Source organism: Lipophrys pholis, assembly GCF_963383615.2.
Source record: "Lipophrys pholis genome assembly, chromosome: 4".
NCBI lineage: Eukaryota > Metazoa > Chordata > Actinopteri > Blenniiformes > Blenniidae > Lipophrys > Lipophrys pholis.
The window spans coordinates 35,342,153-35,361,029 of NC_137637.1; the positions used below are offsets into that span (position 1 = coordinate 35,342,153).

At 43.4% G+C, this 18,877-nt stretch overlaps 1 protein-coding gene across 11 annotated transcripts in view; it reads left to right on the forward strand.

The window, feature by feature from the left end:
• The window catches only part of slmapa (sarcolemma associated protein a), a 59,458-nt gene that overhangs the window by 25,180 nt on the left and 15,401 nt on the right, over positions 1 to 18,877 (forward strand). For 2 of the 11 annotated variants that reach the window (XM_080461557.1, XM_080461554.1), the window contains exons 4-13: positions 8,338 to 8,374; positions 10,389 to 10,451; positions 11,343 to 11,438; positions 11,888 to 11,959; positions 12,037 to 12,177; positions 12,264 to 12,401; positions 12,482 to 12,650; positions 12,932 to 12,982; positions 15,917 to 16,063; positions 18,373 to 18,438. In XM_080461557.1, coding sequence (XP_080317683.1) covers positions 8,338 to 8,374; positions 10,389 to 10,451; positions 11,343 to 11,438; positions 11,888 to 11,959; positions 12,037 to 12,177; positions 12,264 to 12,401; positions 12,482 to 12,650; positions 12,932 to 12,982; positions 15,917 to 16,063; positions 18,373 to 18,438 — 980 coding nt within the window. The remainder of the gene's footprint in view (positions 1 to 8,337; positions 8,375 to 10,388; positions 10,452 to 11,342; positions 11,439 to 11,887; positions 11,960 to 12,036; positions 12,178 to 12,263; positions 12,402 to 12,481; positions 12,651 to 12,931; positions 12,983 to 15,916; positions 16,064 to 18,372; positions 18,439 to 18,877) is intronic. The other 9 variants (XM_080461560.1, XM_080461559.1, XM_080461562.1 and 6 more) reach the window with 5 other exon arrangements.

Below are 18,877 nucleotides of genomic sequence, written 5' to 3' on the forward strand. Positions count from 1 at the left end.
CTTGTTTATCCTCTCAGTGGCTTCAGAGGGTTAGGGTTAGAAGGGTTAGGGTAACCCTAACCCTTCTAACCCTTTTTTTTTAGATCGGCGGGCTGATCGGCTGGATTTGCCGATTCCCGATCACTTACAAATCACCAATATCGGCCCCGATCCGATATCTACCGATCTGATCGGGACATCCCTAATTATTACCATAAGTACAGTTCAGTGTTTAAGCGAAATGTATTAATTCCACCAGTAGGAGCCTCCTGCTGTCCTTGTGGTTCCACTTATGTGTTTTGTACTTGGCTGCTGGCGATGCTGTACGAGTGTGAATGTACTGCCAGAACCCCGCCCACTCTGAGACCGAGTCAGACTGAACCCCCACCCGGGTGGTCTATCTCGCTCCCACTGTCGGAGCTGTGAAAATAAAATCCTGCCAGCAGAAGTTGACTGTGGACACAGTTCATGTTTATTAACCATTTATTCTCATGTCAGAATTTAGTCTCATTTAAACATTAAGTGTTAGTTTATTGATTCATCTCAGAGCAGCAATCTTTGGAGAACAAAAACTACTTTAATGGCTAATTAAATAGAATTCTATTCTGGCCCTGTTTACATGACATTTTCAAGTGAAAACATAAAACTCTCACTGCATTTTGGGTGTAAGTTTCCATGGCAACCATGCTTCCAGCCACGTTTGAAGCAACTTTTTTACACGCTTCTACTCTGTCGTCATGTAAACGCCTGTTTGAGGTAAATCCTTCCATAAGCTGCCATCTGACGTCATTTCATCCAGTCGTCTGGTAGAAAACAGTGAGTCTGTGATTTTGAAGATTTGGTCTGTGACTTTTTCGCCGGGATGTAAATGTGGCATTAAAGTTCTGATCATACCTCATTTCTTTGAAGCGTTCCAGACTGGCAGAAGCAAAAAGTGTTTTTCTACAGCGCTGATCATTGTGTTACAGTGACTTCAGCTTCTGTGTGTGAGGTGTTTCTGAAGGGCAGCCATGTGAAGCTAAATCAGACAGTTTTATTATTAGTCGGAGAAGGTCTCTGCTCCCCCTCCGGTAGCCATCTGGAAGTCGGCCAAACACAACTTTATTCAGTCGCCCTCTGTGCCTGAACACAAAAAGAAGTTTAAACGCCCCTGTGACACCGTTGTGTCGTTGTACGACAGCCTGACTGTCATTTCGTCATGACGTCTGTCTGGAAACACAAGGGAGAGCCTCCGATGAGCTGACTCAGGTAACCCTCTCACACTGAGGCTTTTAAATACCTGCATTCTGAGCTGCCCTCCCAGTAGGTTGGATGTAATTAATCATTTTCTATTTGAACGTGACCCTTTCTTTCCTCTTTCTTGTGCTCGGTATTGTTTTAATGCTTTTTTAAAAACTTTTGATCAGGGTCATTTGGGGACTTTCTTTTTCTTTTTGATTTAAAAAGAATAAACACAGTTGTTTGCCAATAAATCGCTTCACCCGACCATTAACCACGAGTGGAAGAAAGGCTTTGTGTTATCGTTCATATTCTCTGAAGAACGGCCAAGAAATCATAAACTCTCCCAGCGTATGTTAACTTATGAGCACAACTGTATTTTGCTCAGTCTTTGGAATTAACTTTTGAGGTGAAAACACATAATTCTGAAGCGCGTTGGCTTCACAAACATTTTGTGTTTTATACAGCAACGTTCTGAAAACAGTCTGCTTACACGGCAATGGCAGAAATGCTGAAGTTTTATTTTGTAATGAAGCCACACAAGGACAGTACGCTATAAACATTAATGATGGGAGAACACAGACATATGTACACAGACAGACAACCAAGTTGGATTGTTGTTACGGTGACTGTCAAAATAAAAGTTCCAAGTCCAAGAGAATCTGGACTGGGAACATGATTTTAGGAAGCCAGCCGTCATTTGGACGGGCAGTTTTAGGAAAAGACGGCCGATAAAATAGCAGACGTGTTGCTCAAAGCCTCTAAATATGCATATAATGTCCGTCACTACTTGTCACAGTCTAATTTTGTCTAAATCCATCTTTTTCCACCAAAATATAGCAAGTTATCGGGTTGTGTGCACAACTTGCAACTGACTTCCGGTTAGTATTTCGCCCAGTAAAGAGCAAGGTGATTGGTCAAATGATACCATGTGGTCTATACCTTTTGAGAGGTGGCCTCTGATTGGTTCATAATTCTCTGATTCTCCTGATGCCTTCAAATGCTGAAGAGGAGGAATTTAGAGGAATTTCCTTTCCAAAATGTTGAGGAATTCTATCTGCAGAATCCACACAGGTGGAACTAATTCTATGGACCAATGATCTTTACGTTTTGGAAATTAAAAATTAGAGACATGTTTGATTCTGCACATCATTCACGTTTTCATTGAAAAATAAAACATTCTTTGTTATGAACGAGTTGATTTTGAAATAAGTATTTCCAATCATGCTTGTTCCCTCAGCAGTTTAATTCAGTGTGACCGTGACGTTGTAAAGTGTTGGACTGAACTATAGGAGGCCGGCAGAGAACTAATAAGATCAAATGTTCTATTAAAAACTAATGAGAGGAGAATAGAAAGTATTTGTGTTGAGAGTCTACAGGTGCAGATAGAAGTAATGTGTGAAACTACAGGGGGAATAAACAAGTACATGTAGTGGAGTTGTGCAGTAGCAGCGTTTCATCTGTCTAAACAAAGATGGACCCTGGTCGTTTACAGAAAGTTGTGTTTCCCCCCACTTACATGGAGTTGGAGCATTTTCGTCACGTTCCACCTTGGGAGTCGTTTTCTATAAGTTATATTGTCAGTGGTTCCAAGCCCCAAAACGCAACGTAAGTTTTGAAAACGTTGAGTAATCGGACCCTTAATAGCGCTTTTCCAATGAAGTGTGTGTTTACTATGCAAATGTCTGTTTCACATGCAGAGACATTAAAAAAACAAAGTTTATACATGTGCCATTAGGCCTGTATTCATATATGTGAAAGAAGAAGCTTGAACGTTTACGCCATGTGCCATCTAGTGGCCTGGGAAGCAAACTACACTGTTGTATCTTGTGTGGCATTTCCGAGTGTAAGGCGAGCAAATATTTTCTGTAACGAAAACGGAAACACAGCCAATTGTTCTCATGGGAATGGAGCCTGAGTGTCATTCATTCATTAATAATCACACAGCAGAATAGGCGGCTGCCATGCTCGGTGCTTGACTATTTGGACTGAACGAGATGATTCAAATCTACAATCTTGCAGCTGAAGGACGAGCGGCTCTGTTTAGGTTGTGGAGACCTGAAGTTCAGAGAAGTGAACTGGTTTTCTAGTTTCTTGTTTCCTAGATTGTTTTTTTTTTTTTTTATATATTTTTTCTTCTGGTTTCACTCTTTATTTAGTTTTCTTGGTATTCTATACTGCTATGATGTGATAAACTAATGAAGTCCCTTTAAACAACAATTTTTTAATAAAAACCGGGTCCTTTAAATGTCTGAGTGCACTTTCAAAGTATTTTTTTTTTTATCCCTCATCTCTTCTTCAAGACCATTAAATATGTACTATAAAATAGCTAAATGTAGAAGACGGCTCCAGTCTGTGTGACCTTCTCTTATTTGGGTGAAACAACTTTTGACACGACTGCAAAATAATGAAGTCCAACCTGTTGAGGGTGTTCATTGATCTTTGTATGCACGACGATAACTCTTCTTTGTTTGGCTTAGTTTGTTAGTGGCTCACTGATTTCCTGAAAACTGTTGGTGGGCACGTGGTTGACGCAGGCGTAGGCCCTCTTTATCACACCAGCTCACCTTTATCCTGCCTGAGATCGCTCAGGTAGTAAAGACTCCAGACCGCTCCAGAGGGGAGGCGGTTGTTTCCTCACAGCCGAGGGCAGGCTGGGGGCGGAGCTCCGAGTTAAAGGAAGAAAGTCAGCTGTTTGGCTCAGGGGAGAGGAGGAGCAGCGAGTCAGAGGAAAAGAAAGAGCTTGTGTTGTGGGATGATTTCTCTCAGTCTGGAGAAGTGGAGACGTATCAGCTGCTTTGTCTAAAACCAGAAGAGAACATGGAGTGAGGCAGGAACGGTGGATTTCTGAGGAGGAGAGGGCCTCTGGTGAACTTTGACCTCTGATAGATCACAAGCTGACGCACTCAGGAAGAAGACTTGACAGGTAGGTTTCAGTCGGGGACGGTCTGGCTCAGGCTTCTCGGACTTCATAGGGCCTCCCTGGACTTAGTCTTCCACTGTTTGCTGTGAAAAGCCCAAATGGTCCGGATCACATTTGTGGATTCTTGAGGCCTCAGAACTCGAAGCTGATCCAGCGACTGTGTTGAAAGCATTTTCATGAGTGGTTTCCCTTCTACTTCTCCTCAACTATTGAACAGATAGTCAGGCTGGTGTTTCTCTCTGCTCTGATCTGCAGAAAGCTTTTAAGAAAACGCCTTTTTTAATTATGACTGAGCTTTGAGCCAATAGCTCCACTGATTGGTTTTTAATGGAGGTGCAGTTCATCCAGAGTAATTGACCCTGGTTATCACCACCTTTATCTTGTTCTGATGAAGCCTTCTATCTGCTGGAGGAGAGTTTACTGGTACGGGTCTGGTACTGCAGAGATTCCTGATACAACCTGGAAAGTACTGCGTGACGTCACACAAGATCGCGCGAGTAATGGAGTATAGCATTTAATAAGTACTCTTATCGGTACTTGGTATCGGCAAGTAGCTAAAGAAAAGAACTTGTCCTTATCGTATCGGCGCATCCCTATTTATTCTTTAATGAATTTGTTGCCAAATTGAAATATCATCAAAAAAAGTAATGCTAAGAGGAAACCCTGAAGAATGAGACTTTTGGTTTTAAGATTTATGTCAACGTTCAAATAGTCTTGCAGAAATAATCTATTGAAAACATTTCAGCTGCTGTGAATTCCTTTTTTACTTTGATTCACATTTTGTCTTAAATTCAGACATCTATTTTTGACATGTGACTTTATTTTAAAAGTTTTATTGGAAGTTGAAATGGAGATCTTTACCGGAATGTCCCATATAGATGAGGGTTTCTTTCGCTGAGGGAGAACTTGGCCCCGACTTGCTTTCTAAAGTTGAACAGAAGTAATCTGACAAGATGTTTGATGGCAGGTTTTTTATAGCGGTCTGCAGACTGTTTCAGTCTGTGCTGAATAAGCACAAGGTGTCACGTGCAGGAGGGATTGGAACGATCTCCCAGACAGCTTCATGTGCCTCCAGGACAAGTCTGAGCTGCAGTGTCATTGTAAAAAGATCTTTACTGGTAGAAATATCGGAGTGCGGTGCAGATGGAAACTTGTGCTGGTGTTTTCCATCTTCAGTCTCAGCTGGACTGCATGCAAAACTCTCCCAGCTCCATCAGACGTGGTTGACTGGTTCCTGCAGGCCTGCTGCACTGTGTGTGGGCAGACATGAGCCATAGTTGGAGATCTGTGAATTCAGGTCGTGTTAAGCTCTGAATTTCCGCCCATCTTTTTTTTGTTTTTTCTCATGTTATTTTGGTGCAGAGCTGGTCTGAGCTCTGCAGGCTGAAAGTCTGTGGTGCAAACACCTGCTGTAAAGATTCCACTTTTCAACACAGCCTGGAGTCTGAGACTCTGCTGAGCTCCGTCTTTCTGTTCTTCTTTGAACATTTTATTCCCAATCCACAACATAGTCGCATCAAATCTGGTAGAAGTGTCACATTATGTGGATCATTGCTAGGAAGAGGTGAACCTCGTCTGTTCAATGATTAGTCGACATACGGGGGTGCCGAACTGTCATGCCTGCAACTAGCCGGACCTGCGTATCAACCCTTGAGTGGACAAGAAGAAAACTGTGTCGTAGGAAGGTGGAGAGATGTCCTTGCATGTATTTATTTATTGGTTTGTTTGTATGTAATTCACCAACTTTTCACAAAAACTATGAACCCGAATTGCATGAAAACTTCAGGGATGATTTGTCATCATCCAAGGACCAATCCATTAGATTCCGAGACGTTAATGGCTAATGATCAGCCTTATTCAGTCTTCAGCATTCACACTTGCATTTTCTTCTGGACGTCTAGTTTTTTGTGTTTTTTGCCGGAGTTTTGACTCTTAAGGCTCAATAATACAGAATCACTGCACTTATGGCTGCAGTCTATCCTGCAGGTTACACATTGACAGAGCTGAGTTATACTTTGGCCCAAGTCAAGTTTACCTTCATTCCTGAACTCTGACTAGATTCTCAGTCTCTCTTCTGAAAACAAACCTGATGTGCTCCTACATTATTGTGTGTTATAGTGCTTTGGTTTCTCGCCGACTGGAGAGCGGATAAGAAATGTCGAGATAGAACAGACAGCAAAAGCCCTGGAGCTCTACAAGCAACAGATAGAGCAGCACATAGAGCTTCAGAATGATCTGGAGGCTGAGCAGGTGAAGGTCAACGCTCTAACTCATGGTGGAACAGTGGTGAGAGCGCCATGGTGGCCCTGGACGAGCAGTTACAATCTTTGGGGGAATGCTGGGCTGCTGTCTGTCGTGGACAGAAGATGAAGGAGACACGAGCTGCAGGAAGTCTCATTTTGGCAGCAGCTTCTTTCTGACCACCGTGGGTTTAACGCTCGGCTTGCTGAAGAGGAGGCGGCCTTCAATGGTGATCAAACCAGCAACTTTAAAGACGCCAGTGAGATGAACACTAACGTGTGCTGATTAGCAAGTTTAGAAACAACTTCAACACATCCAGAATATTGTTTTGTTGTCTGGCTTGATGAAGTCTAACATTAACTGATCGTTAATCAGAGTCTTTTACATGAATAGAAGACAAAAGATTTTTGATTTCATGGTGAACATCCTTAGTTTTGAAAGTCTTTTTCTTCCAGTGTCATTCGATCTTTAGCATTACATTTCTTAGGAGCAGTAATTGCACCGCCTAAAAGACGATTTGGTTGTAAGCAGTTGAAGAGAAACATTATATAACTGAATGTTCATGAAGTCGACCACAGACTTGTTCTGCTGTCCTGTAAACTTCCCCGAGGCTCCTCTGTGCTAAGAACTGTCACATTCATCACCAACTTTCACTGAACTTTCAGGAAGCTCTGTCCGGCTTAACGATCGGCTGTGTTTGACTTTCTCTTCATTCCACACAACACCGTGATTTAACACTTCAACAGGCTCTGCTGGGTGCGTGCGTGCGTGCGTGCGTGCGTGCGTGCGTGCGTGCGTGCGTGCGTGCGTGCGTGCGTGTTACAAATGTCTGAATCTGACCAGAAAAGTTTCTTGTTAATATAGTTAACTTGTTTTTACACTCGGGGTGACTTCAGGGCAGCTTTTTTATTCATTTGGTTATTTTCTTGATTAATCGATTATTTTATCATTCGAATGTTTAAAAATATGCAAAGATGCCGTGTGTCTCTTGAAATGTTTTTGTTCCAACCAATAGTCTTCAAAACACCATAAAAATCAGTTTTTCATAAAGGACAAATGCGACAAAAAAATACAGTCCATCCAGAATAATCATTCTGACTGAATAAACAAACTCATTGAACACCATTTGACCACTTGATCAAACAAATAAAGAACCGGTTGATGGAACAGTTGACTAAATGTTCCACCAACTAAATTGTCTGCAAACTGAGTAATCAACTAATTACCTGAATAAATGACCAATCAATCAACCTGTTGAATAAACAACTCAACCAGACGATCAAGCAGCTGACCAGCTACTGAACCAAACAAATCAATATCCAAACTAATCGAAACAAATGAGCGACCAACCAACCAAAGAAAAAATGAAACAAGAAATGAAATTCTTAGCAAAATGATAAAATAATCTGCTAAATGATACCAGCCAATAAAGCAAACAACTGATGGATTGAACTAAATGAATTACTTATTAATCAACCAACCAATCAAAGAATTAAACAAATGACTGACTGCTCATGACCAAATGACCAGATCAGACCCAACAATCAGTCAAATAGGGTTAGGAAATCGATCAATTGATTTTAAGTGCATCATCAATCAAAAATATATGAATTCATTGAAATCTCTCAACATCAAGGGAAATAAATGGGTTTACAAAGAAATCTTTGAGCATTCAGATACAAAGACATGAAAACTAACCACCTGATGAAGTTGAATGCTTTTAACCGACAAATCCTTGAAATGAATTGATCAAAGATTAGATTCCTGAAGCTCGTGGATGTTTGATGTTTCACAGCAGCTCCTGCAGACTGTGGTACGGAGACCAGCGTTTGTGTAACACCAGGGTGAAAAACCAGTGTCACAAGACCTTCAAGAACCCCCCCCCCCCACTGTCGCCGTGGTTACTCCACGTGTCTCCGCTCCCTGCTGTTTCCATGGTGACCAACTGTTTTCTCCGCTCTCGTTCTCCTTTTCAGTGTCATCCAGGCTCCGTTACCGCTACCTGTAGACAAGGTAAGACGTGTGTGTGTCTGTGTCTGTCTGTGTGTCTGTGTGTCTGTGTGTGTGTGTGTGTGTGTGTGTGTGTGTGTGTGTGTGTCTGTGTGTGTGTGTGGCGAGGTCGTCAGCTGATTGAGGAATGCAGTATTTGCTGCCAGTCGGTGCTTCGGCCCTCAGAAATCCTTCAAGTGGATCAGGAGGACAAGTTTTTTTCCTGGGCTTGTTCTTCTCGGCCAAGCTTTCTGCCTGCTGTTACTCTCACGCCGACTGAGTTCCCAGCAAAGTGAAAACGTTGCGTCCTGTTTTCTGCACAGAGCTGAGGGACTGGCTGATGAAGCAGTAACACTGAGGTCTGAGACCTGGAGCTCCTCAGCTCCTCTGCAGTGGCTCTTTCATTTCCTGATAGTTTGTTTTATTGCAGTGCTTCTTGATTTATTTTGAGCCATGGACTTGTTTTGGTATGGTTTGAGACTAGTTTTGGGTGTACGCCGGTTATTCCAGATGAGGTTTTCAGTGTTTTTCCTCAGATCTGATCTTTACTTTCAGAAAATGACTGGAAGCGTCTCAAATGTGACAACTAGCGTGTAGAAAAAGATGATCGCAGTGAGGTACACAATAATTCCGCGGTTCCACCACACGTTCTGTGTTCCACCACACGTTCTGTGTTCCACCACACAGTCTGTGTTCCACCACACGTTCTGTGTTCCACCACACGTTCTGTGTTCCACCACATGTTCTGTGCCGGGGCGTCGAGGTGCGGGACGGGTTTTCTCACAGTCCGACTGAAAAGTTGTGGATGGTACGGAAAGAAACCGTGACCACCGGCTCCCCCTCGATCGAGGTACCTAGCACTGAGGAAGGGTCTGTGAGGAGGAGCTACAATGCAGCCGTCTGCTGATTGGTCAGTGACCATCGCCACTCTTGACTTGACTGCGATATTTAAATATTTCATCGGCCGTAAACCTCCTGTTGTTGTTTACATACGCCGCTTTGTGCTCACTGGTTGATTTAACTGCTTGATTGAAACGTTGACGCGCAACAACAACATCGTGGTCCTTTAACGAGGTGCAGACGCTCCTCTCAGTAACAGGAGGCGGAGCTTCAGCAGGAGCTCCTCCTCTCAGTAACAGGAGGCGGAGCTTCAGCAGGAGCTCCTCCTCTCATTAACAGGAGGCGGAGCTTCAGCAGGAGCTGGATGCTGCTGTTCACAATGAGAAAGTTTTCACTCTGTCACAGAGAACCACTCAGATGCCCGTGGAGTTGCGGTCGGGTGAAGCCGGCCGCCGCCGGCCGCCACCGGCCACTTCCGTGTTCTTCACGCGTCCCCGAGTCGTTCACAACTCCGCCTACATCTTAACCGTACTTTCTGTGGCGGGACCGCGAGACAGAGTTAGGCCTGGGTGCACTTTGATATACTGTCCCCTCCCACTCCGCCCTGCTCTGGTACGTACTGCGGTGGAAACACCGCTAAATTAGCAGGAATTGGTGGGAATGGAACCAGAAGGCAGGGCCTACCTTGATTGGGATTGGCTAAACCCCCGATGATGGTTTCTGATTGGCTGGTTGGAGCAACACACTTTTTAAAACCTGAAACAAGCCAGGGACAGAGAGGACAGACTGTCCTTACTTCTGGGACGTCGTTCCAGGTATGGGGACGAGTAGTACTGCTGGAGAACCTTTAGAAAGTAAATTTTTGCATAATATGACCCTTTGAAGTAACTAATAATTTTTCCACATTTTCTAATAACTACTGGCTTACAAGGTATTTTCAAACTGTTTGCAGTTAATACCCAATCAGCCTAATTTGAATTGCAATCAGCAAGTATATAACATGTTAAGGATGGGTGACTGCTGGTTTTCAGTTGTTTTCATTCACTTTATAGTCGGTATATAAAGTTCTGTATGTGTGTTTTTATATCAACAGCTTGTTCTTCTGACCTCTGGTTTTTCTTGTTCACTTTTAGTTCAAGCTAAGGCCTGAACGTTCTGCAGACAGGTGTAAATATGTTGTTATATGTATGTTTTCCAGGTTCCAGCCAACACTCCCAGTATGTATTCTCAGGAACTGTTCCAGCTCTCCCAGTATCTACAGGTAATACACTGACACCTACAGGTCACTGCTTAGAACTACAGCATGCCGGAGGCTGCCACAAATATAAACACCAACTTAAACAGTAACAGTCTGAATTTTGAGATGGGATCGAACTCACCTTGAACTTTTAACTGTTTCTGGTGGTTTTGCGATCCTCTGCCTGCATTTTGCCTCAGTGCTCATCACCAGGTAGTCAGCGCTCTGCATGAAACAGGAGCAGCAGCTCTGCTGGTGCAAGTACAAGAAAAAAACCCAGACATTCTTTGCAGTACTTCACTCTCTTGTTTCTGAAACAGAAACTTGTCAAGAGCTTTGATAAACATACAGACTGATTTTGAAGTTTTAACAAACTTGTTTTGAAAGTTTCCTATCATATTTCAGGCTTTATTATATGGCCCTCTCGACAACGTTTCAGTTGACAGCGTGTCGTTTTTCTGTTTGAAAAACAGTGTTTTGCATTTCCACTTGAAGACATTGTGGTGTGAACGGGCCGAGCTTCAATAACTCTCAAATCCAACTATCAGAAAGGAAATGTTTGTTTCAAGATCGGCTTATTCTCTTCATTGTTCCTGTATGTCAATGTTCCTAACACTGCAGAAGATGCCTTAGAGTCGACATGTTTGTTTCCTTCTGAATGAAACATGCAGCCTAAAGCAGCTCAGTGTAACTTTGTTCCTTCCCTTCCTGAGTTTACAGAGTGACACAGTAATGTTTTCATTGTTGGTTCATGTGGAGAGGAGCTGCCTGATGCTTTTGGTTCTCAGTGTGTTTCTGAATTACAATGTCTTGATGAAGAAGAGGACAAATGCGTCACTTCAGGACAGTTTTTGTCTCTGCTGATGTGTGTTTGTCCTTGATGTGTCTGATGGCTGCCCTGCCGTCCCTCCTCAGGAGGCCTTACACCGAGAGCAGATGCTGGAGCAGAAGCTAGCCACTCTGCAGCGTCTGCTCGCCAGCACTCAGGAGGCCTCGGAGAGCAGCTGGCAGGTAGGAAACATCGCTCTGCCTCTGTACGGCCTCCCTGCTGCTCTTCGCTCTCATTTCTCATCAAACTAACCACATGTTGGTACATGTTGCTGCTCCAAAAGGCTCGGGCCACACAATGTCTTTCCCACTGTTTAAAACCTGATTTGCATGACTGTAATTATAATACAGACAGATTATGTCTCTGCTGATTAACTTTCTTATATTAGCTAATGTATAAATGTAAAGACTTAAAATACCCCTGGATAGATTGGGCGCAATACACACCTGTTAATTCTGACACTTTCTCAATCATGGAGACTAGTTTATTATACATAAATATAATTTTTTTTAACCAATATAAAGCTGAAGGACCTATTATGGGTTAGCAGGGAGTTCATTTCTTAGCCCGATGAGTCCATCACTCAGAATTAGTTTTTATTTTTTTTTAACTGTTGGTTTGTCCCCGTCAGGCTCTGATTGATGAGGACCGTTTGCTCTCCAGACTGGAGGTGATGGGCAGTCAGCTGCAGGCTTATTCAAAGGTAGTGACTGTCCGAGTAGATCTGAAATATCAGTCTTCTACAAGTCATCACCAAATGATGAATCAATGGTTTGACAGTCTCAGACGGAGGAAGGGATCCGGAAGGAGCTGCTGGCTCTTCAGGAGGACAAACACAACTATGAGACCACAGCCAAGGAGTCGTTGAGGAGAGTCCTGCAGGAGAAGATCGAGGTGGTCCGGAAGTTGTCGGAGGTGGAGGTGGGAAGCTGATAGCGACTGTCTGCACACCGCCCAGCCTCGCCTCACAGTTTGAGTTGGTACTGAGAGCTTTGTGTTTCCTGCAGCGCTCGCTCAGTAACACGGAGGACGAGTGCACCCACCTGAAGGAGATGTCTGAGAGGGGCCAGGAGGAGCTGGGGGAGCTCGCCAACAAGTACAACGACGCCGTCAACGAGATCAAAGAGCTCACTGACAAAATTAAGGTACCTGCCCACAGACCAGCACAAGCTTTCTTTGCTCTCGGTTCTTCTGTCTGGTCCTTCACACGGTTCTGCTGCTGCAGGTGGCAGAAGGCCGGCAGGAGGAGCTGACTCAGCGCGGAGCGACGGAGAAGAGGGAGTTGGAGCTGCGGATCGAGGAGATGGAGGAGAAGGAGCAGGTTCTCCAGGCTCGCATCGAAGCTCTGCAGGCCGACAACGACTTCACCAATGAGAGGCTGGCGGCACTGCAGGGTAACAAACCCACAGATACATAAAATCTCCTCACAAACAAACACACAAACATATTGATTGACCTCATCAGGACTTCCTTTTCGTCCCTTTAAAAAACAAAAACAAACTGAAAGAATGAATTCTCACTGAAGGAGCAACTCAAACACACTGACTGCCCTCTGCTGGCTCGGCACGTTAACTACACGTTCTAAAAGCGGGTCGGAACCGGTCTGTGACCAATGGTGAAGCTCAGCTGAAAGCTTCCGTTAGTCACATGTCTCTGCTGTCGTTGTTGTTCACAGTGCGATTAGAACAGCTACAGGAGAAAAGTGTTAAAGAGAACAACAGTCTGGGTGAGTCCACGCTGTGGGACGCTCGTCCTCTTCGCCGCCGCCGTCTCTCTGGCTGCTAACTTCACCTCCTCATCCCGCACTAACCACGCATGAAACCCTGCTGCATGGCATCTCTCTCTCTTCATCCGTCTCGCTGTCGCAGACTCTGCCTCTCCATCCTCTGGTTTACGTCTTCAGGTGTCCTCTGGTAGCTGCCAGATGACGCTCATCCCGTCCACAAACAGAATCCAACAGATCTGAACAGTCCAGATGAGACATCGGTGCATTAAGGGATTTATTTCAGATTCATTCAAGTCACTTGTAGAAAATTCTTTGAAACAAATCAGAATAAGAGATATAAATAAATAATTAGATTCAGAAATGTTCAACAACACTTCTACTCAGGGTCGCTGTGGCTGATCCCAGCTGATGACAGATGTTTCATCTCAGTATCCAGCCTGTCGGGATAGAATGAAGTCTGATGGTATGTGAACTCAGTGAGGCCCTGTTTACACCACAGCGTCTCCTCTCAATCTTTTTTGTTTCTTAAGTTTCATGTTTACACGGCAACATTTTAGGGCTGAACGATTTTGGAAAATAATCTAATTGCGATTTTTTTTCCCCCCTCAATATTGCGATTGTGATTTAATATGGGATTATTTTTTCAAGGTCCTCTTCTCATGTATTTTTCAACAAACAAGGAATAAATCGATGTGTATTATAATAAACAATATCAGATTTATTATACATAAATTGTTCTTTCTTATAGGCTAGGCTAATTAAGATAAAGTCAAATGAAGCATGTATTAATATGAAAGACAGTTTATTTATCTTCTACTTCAATTACAATAGTAAACTTACTAAGTACTGTGACTTGCAGTCAGTAAGCGTTCACCACCACAAGCCAAGCGCTGGTCCATTGTGCTGATCAAAGCCCTAAACCAGGCCGGGTCACTATACTAATGCAGGATGACATTAAGGATTTTGAGCGGTTTGCTCATCTACACTGCAGTAGGGAAGCACCGATCCACGTTTTTTCACTTCTGATCCAATCCCGATACTTAAATTTGTATATCTGCCGATACTATTCTGATACCAGAGCTGTTTGCTTTAATATTATTATTATTATTATTATCATTATTGTTGATTTTAAATGAGGCTGTAATAAACTCCTCTCTACAGTAAAGTATGAAATGTACTAATATATTCATGTATTCTCTCTAAAGACAACTTGAGGTTAGTATCAGGTCAGAAGAGGAAGCAGTACAAAGTACTTTTGTTCCATGTGGACAATGTGGGGGTCTGCATGACATCATCATCTCATAATAAACTAGTTCTATCTTTAAAAGCTCAGAATGACTTTATTAATCCCTGGGGAAACTCTTGAGCAAGGCAGCAGCAACGCAATGTTTCCAGCTCTAACGCAGCTCCAACCATTGGGACTATTTTCAGGGAGTTTAGCGTGGAGTAGGACGCAGCTTCACGGAGGTGTGAATCACCTGCTGACAGCCTGGAGGAGCTGCTGCTCATTGTTTTGATGTCAGAGCTGTTCTCCTCCCAGAGCTGGAGTTTGAAAACGCTGACGTCTGTTGACAAAGCGACCGCCTCGCTGTACGACTGCTTTGCTAACATCCACGTTGCTGCGTTGCTTTGTGGTGTTCTGAGTGTAAAATCCCTCCAATCAGCAACATGTTGTCATGAAAAGTTGGATAGCACAGTGCTACTTCCCTAGCCTGCTCGCTGGCTGCAAACTGTGGACTGGATTTCCTGACTCATTCCTCCTGGTCTCATTGAGACCCGCCTCCCTTCAGGAAATCCAGTCCACAGTTTGCAGCCAGCGAGCAGAGCAGCAGCAGGGAAACACTGGGGATCATTTCAGCACCATGGATCAGACCAGGATCATGGATCAGGAATCTCTGCAGGTTGAATCAGAAATTTCTGATCCATGAATTATGGTGGTATAGGAACCCGATACTGGATCGGATCGGCTCCATCCCTAAAAACCTCAAGCCCGTTCAGGCAAGGTGGGCCGATGACACGCGCAGGACACGCAAATCGTCGCATGACCAGATCACATGAGCGGTCAAATCGCAGCCCTTCCGATGCAATTAATCGTTCAGCCCTACAACATTTTCAAAACTTTGTTCATTTCCATGGCAACAGCAAAAACACTGAAAGTGATGTACATAGCATGCCAGGCCACAAGTGGGCGCTGTTGTTTGTTGGATTGGATTGTTATTACAGTGACTGTCAAAATAAAAGTACCAGGTCCAGGAGAATATGGACTGGGAGTCTTGACACTCTGGAGGGAACTTTGTTCTGATTGTCTCTACTGGGCATGTGCAGAACTACTGTTCACTACTGCCGCGGAGACCAGTAGCAGCACTTCTGTTTATTCTGGACCGACCCGAGTGCTTTTGAGAAGTTGCCTCATCAGCGGCTCCGAGCATCGTTGTCGTGTAAACGGACACCCAAACTGCAACCGTCGCTGTGTAAACAGGCCTCAAGTTTAATTAAGTAAATCAACTCAAGATTTAAAAGAATAAACAAATTTTAAGTATTTGGTTGGGTAGAAGAAACAGTTTGAACCTTGATTAGTAAATCCAAACTAAGGCGTAAGCTTCAGGTTCCCAGGTGTGGTGTTCTCGGTGGTTTGGTCTTCATGAGGCAGTTTGTGGTGGTCCTCCTCCAGGTCTGAATAATCTCGGTTGCTTCCTTGGTCTACAAACTGTCCACTGCTTTGGTTTTTTTCTTTTAATTATTCCATCTTCTCGGGGGGGGGGGGGGGGGGGGGGTTGCTTCCAGTCACTGATTGACTTTTTGCTGATTGAATGAGGACACTGAACACGGCGGGCATCTTTCCTCACTGCGTCGCCGCCACAGTCGACTCTGAAGGAACCAGCATCCAGAACCGTGCACACACACTTGTATGTGTCTGATGTGGTGACATGACAGATGTGGACTTTGTCCCCCACCGACCCGTAGAGGAGCCTGACCAGGACAAACAGAGCCTGCACTCATCTGACAGCCAGGAGGAAGACGAGGATGAGGAGGATACAGATACCGATGATGGTGCAGTTGGTGAAGATCAAGATCTTGATGGTAGTTAGTTTTCTATGATGAAAGATTTTTTAATTTTATTTTAATTTCAAGAACAAAACAATGAGTATTTGAACGTGGGATAGTGACGTCTTCATGTGACATCAGAGCAGAAACAAGTACAGACGTCAGTCATTCACAAACACATGAAAAAGTTTATTTAAATACACAAATAAACCCATTTTAAATCCAAAAACAATACAAATGTATGTCACAAGTAATACAGTCTCACATGTAAAGGTCTATATGTTAAAAATTCATTGTCATCCTGAGTGCTGCTTGACAATCAGCAAAGTTTCATTTTCAAACAAACCAAACTGGAATCAATTAAAACAGTAAGTCAATTAAGGCCGACGCCTGAGTACGATTGGGTATATTTAGTTATTCCTGGTTGGGAAAAAAACACGTACAGAGGAAGGTTCAGATGGATCACAGTGAGGGGGGTGGGGCTTAAAAAAAATCTGACTTTTCTATTGGCTGCAGAATCAGGACATGCCCCCCAGGGTCAAGCTGAGTCAGCAGTTATTTCATACCATTTTACTGGAATAATTGTCAGTTAAATTTAGTCCTCGACCACCGTTTCTTCTCATAGTTCTATTAAACCTGCAGCCTTCGAATTAAGAATTCAACTTGGCAGCTATGCTAATTTTATGCTATGCTAACGTGCCGTTAGATTCAGCAGGAACTGCAGATAAATCATGAATCAGTCGGTCCTGACCGGAGGTAAAGTGATCCCAGCAGAGGCAGGTGGACCTGCTAACGGCTCTGAAGCTTCGCTCAGAATCCGTCGTCGTCTTCTCCAAAACTAAGGTGGTGACAGTGATGATAGGAAGAGATTGTGGCGTTCACATTGTGTTCGATACTGGTTGTTTCCTGGAAAATAGTCTTCAGATGCTCTGTTGGTTTTACTTTGAAAGTTCTTTTTAAGGTTGAATAAGTTTGAATTAAGACTCGAAAATTAGAAAAATGCTCTTTTTGTCAAACACAAGAGACCATTCTTGTTTTTCTGCCCTAAATTTACCAGAATTATCTCACTTTTACAGTTTTTCTTTTTAACTTCAATCAAACTTCTGTTGCATCTAAAACACTTTTCCTTCACGTCTTCACAGTAGAGTCTTTCTCTGCTCACATTTGATCTCTCACTCCTTGTTTGAAGCATCCTCACGTCACACTGCAGCCTGCAGCCGATTGGCTGAGAGAGGATCTGAGGTTGTGATTGGGCCTCAGGCTGATGAATTCTGCTGCCCGTGGATTTGCATTCTTGTCTGTCTGCATCCACACACCTGTCTGTCCTTCTGTGTGATACCTTTACCTGTCTGCCAGCAGCGCCGTCTCTCCAGTGGATTGATTGTGTCTCTGGATAGTTTGCTCTCGACCTGCTTCTCTCTGTCAGTCTTTTCTCCGTCTTTATCTCCATTTTAACTCCTCTTCTCTCCTGAGCTTTAAAAGTCACTTCTTCTAAAGAAAAGATGTTTGTTGATTCTGTGCATCTGATCCAGGAAGTGGATTTTCATCTTATGGTTGAAGGTGCAGTATGTGAAAATGAAGTGACGCAGTGTTTTAGTGAGCGACATTATTCTGTTTTCAGTCCAGTTTTTCACAAATTCCAACATTTTTCATTGGATGTTCACGGTTCAATCAGCCATTCATTTATTTATTTTTTGGGGGGGGTTGAACAATTTTATAGAACAGAAATACTTCACTGCATATCACCCCTCATAGATTAGCCACCAAGTAAATTGGGTACATTATTAAATATGCTACTTGAATAGAATATTAAATACATAAATATCAGTATTCATAATGTTGAATCTCGCTGCTCAATGGCATCAATTAAATAATCTAACTGTTGGTTTTGATAATTGGCTTTCCATTACTTTCCATACTGAACCCTTATTATTGATTTGCTGTGAGTCCCCCCCCCCCCCCCCCCCCCCGACTGTTAGAAGTTTGAGCAGTGAAGTTCTCACGGGAAGATTCAGGTTCAAATCGCACTGATCGGTACTTTGCCAAGAGCATCTGATGTGAAACTTGATCAAATCAAACAAGCAGATCACAAAAGACGATCCTCATCACGTACTGCACCTTTCACTCCTAAATTCCTAAATGTGTTCCTCAAGCTTCCAAGCCTGTCTAATGATTCCAAGTTTTTCTTTAAGACAAATTGAATCAGATGGTGGCAATGAGTGCTGGTAACTGCTGCCGATCTGGATCATCTGGGTTTTTCTGGCACCGATGAGCAGAATCAATGAGCTCTTACTTGCCTGGTCTGTCGTGGTTCTAACGTAACGTCGGTTCTCTGTTTCTGCCAGACAACTGTCACGTTAACAACAGCGGAGGAGACTCCACTAGAGTCCAACAGTTAATTGAGTGTCCGCGTGAGTACAAACAAACCTCACCAACTTAACTTGTCTACTCGTCTGAGATCAGGAGGAGGTGTGGGGCTTCATTTTAAAGAGTTTCTATCATCGAACAAAGGCTTCGCTTCATTAACTTGGTTTTTCTTTCAGTTGATTTATAACAGTAGAATTGTGGCTGCATGATATATTAAGATAAACAATCCCAATTTGCATAATCACTAAAGACTGAACAGCAACAACTGTCCCTTTGATCCTTTGTGCAGTCTGCATGTCAGCGTAATGGTCCAGCCAGTTACACCATGGTTCACTTTATTTCTACATTTACTTCATACTGACTGGCAACAGGTTAGAAATCAGAAGCACAAAATACTAAAAATACAAACTCATCTAACTGCTTCACGACGGAGAAGCTCCAGGAGGAAACTGCACATGATCCAAACACACAGTACAGGTGTGT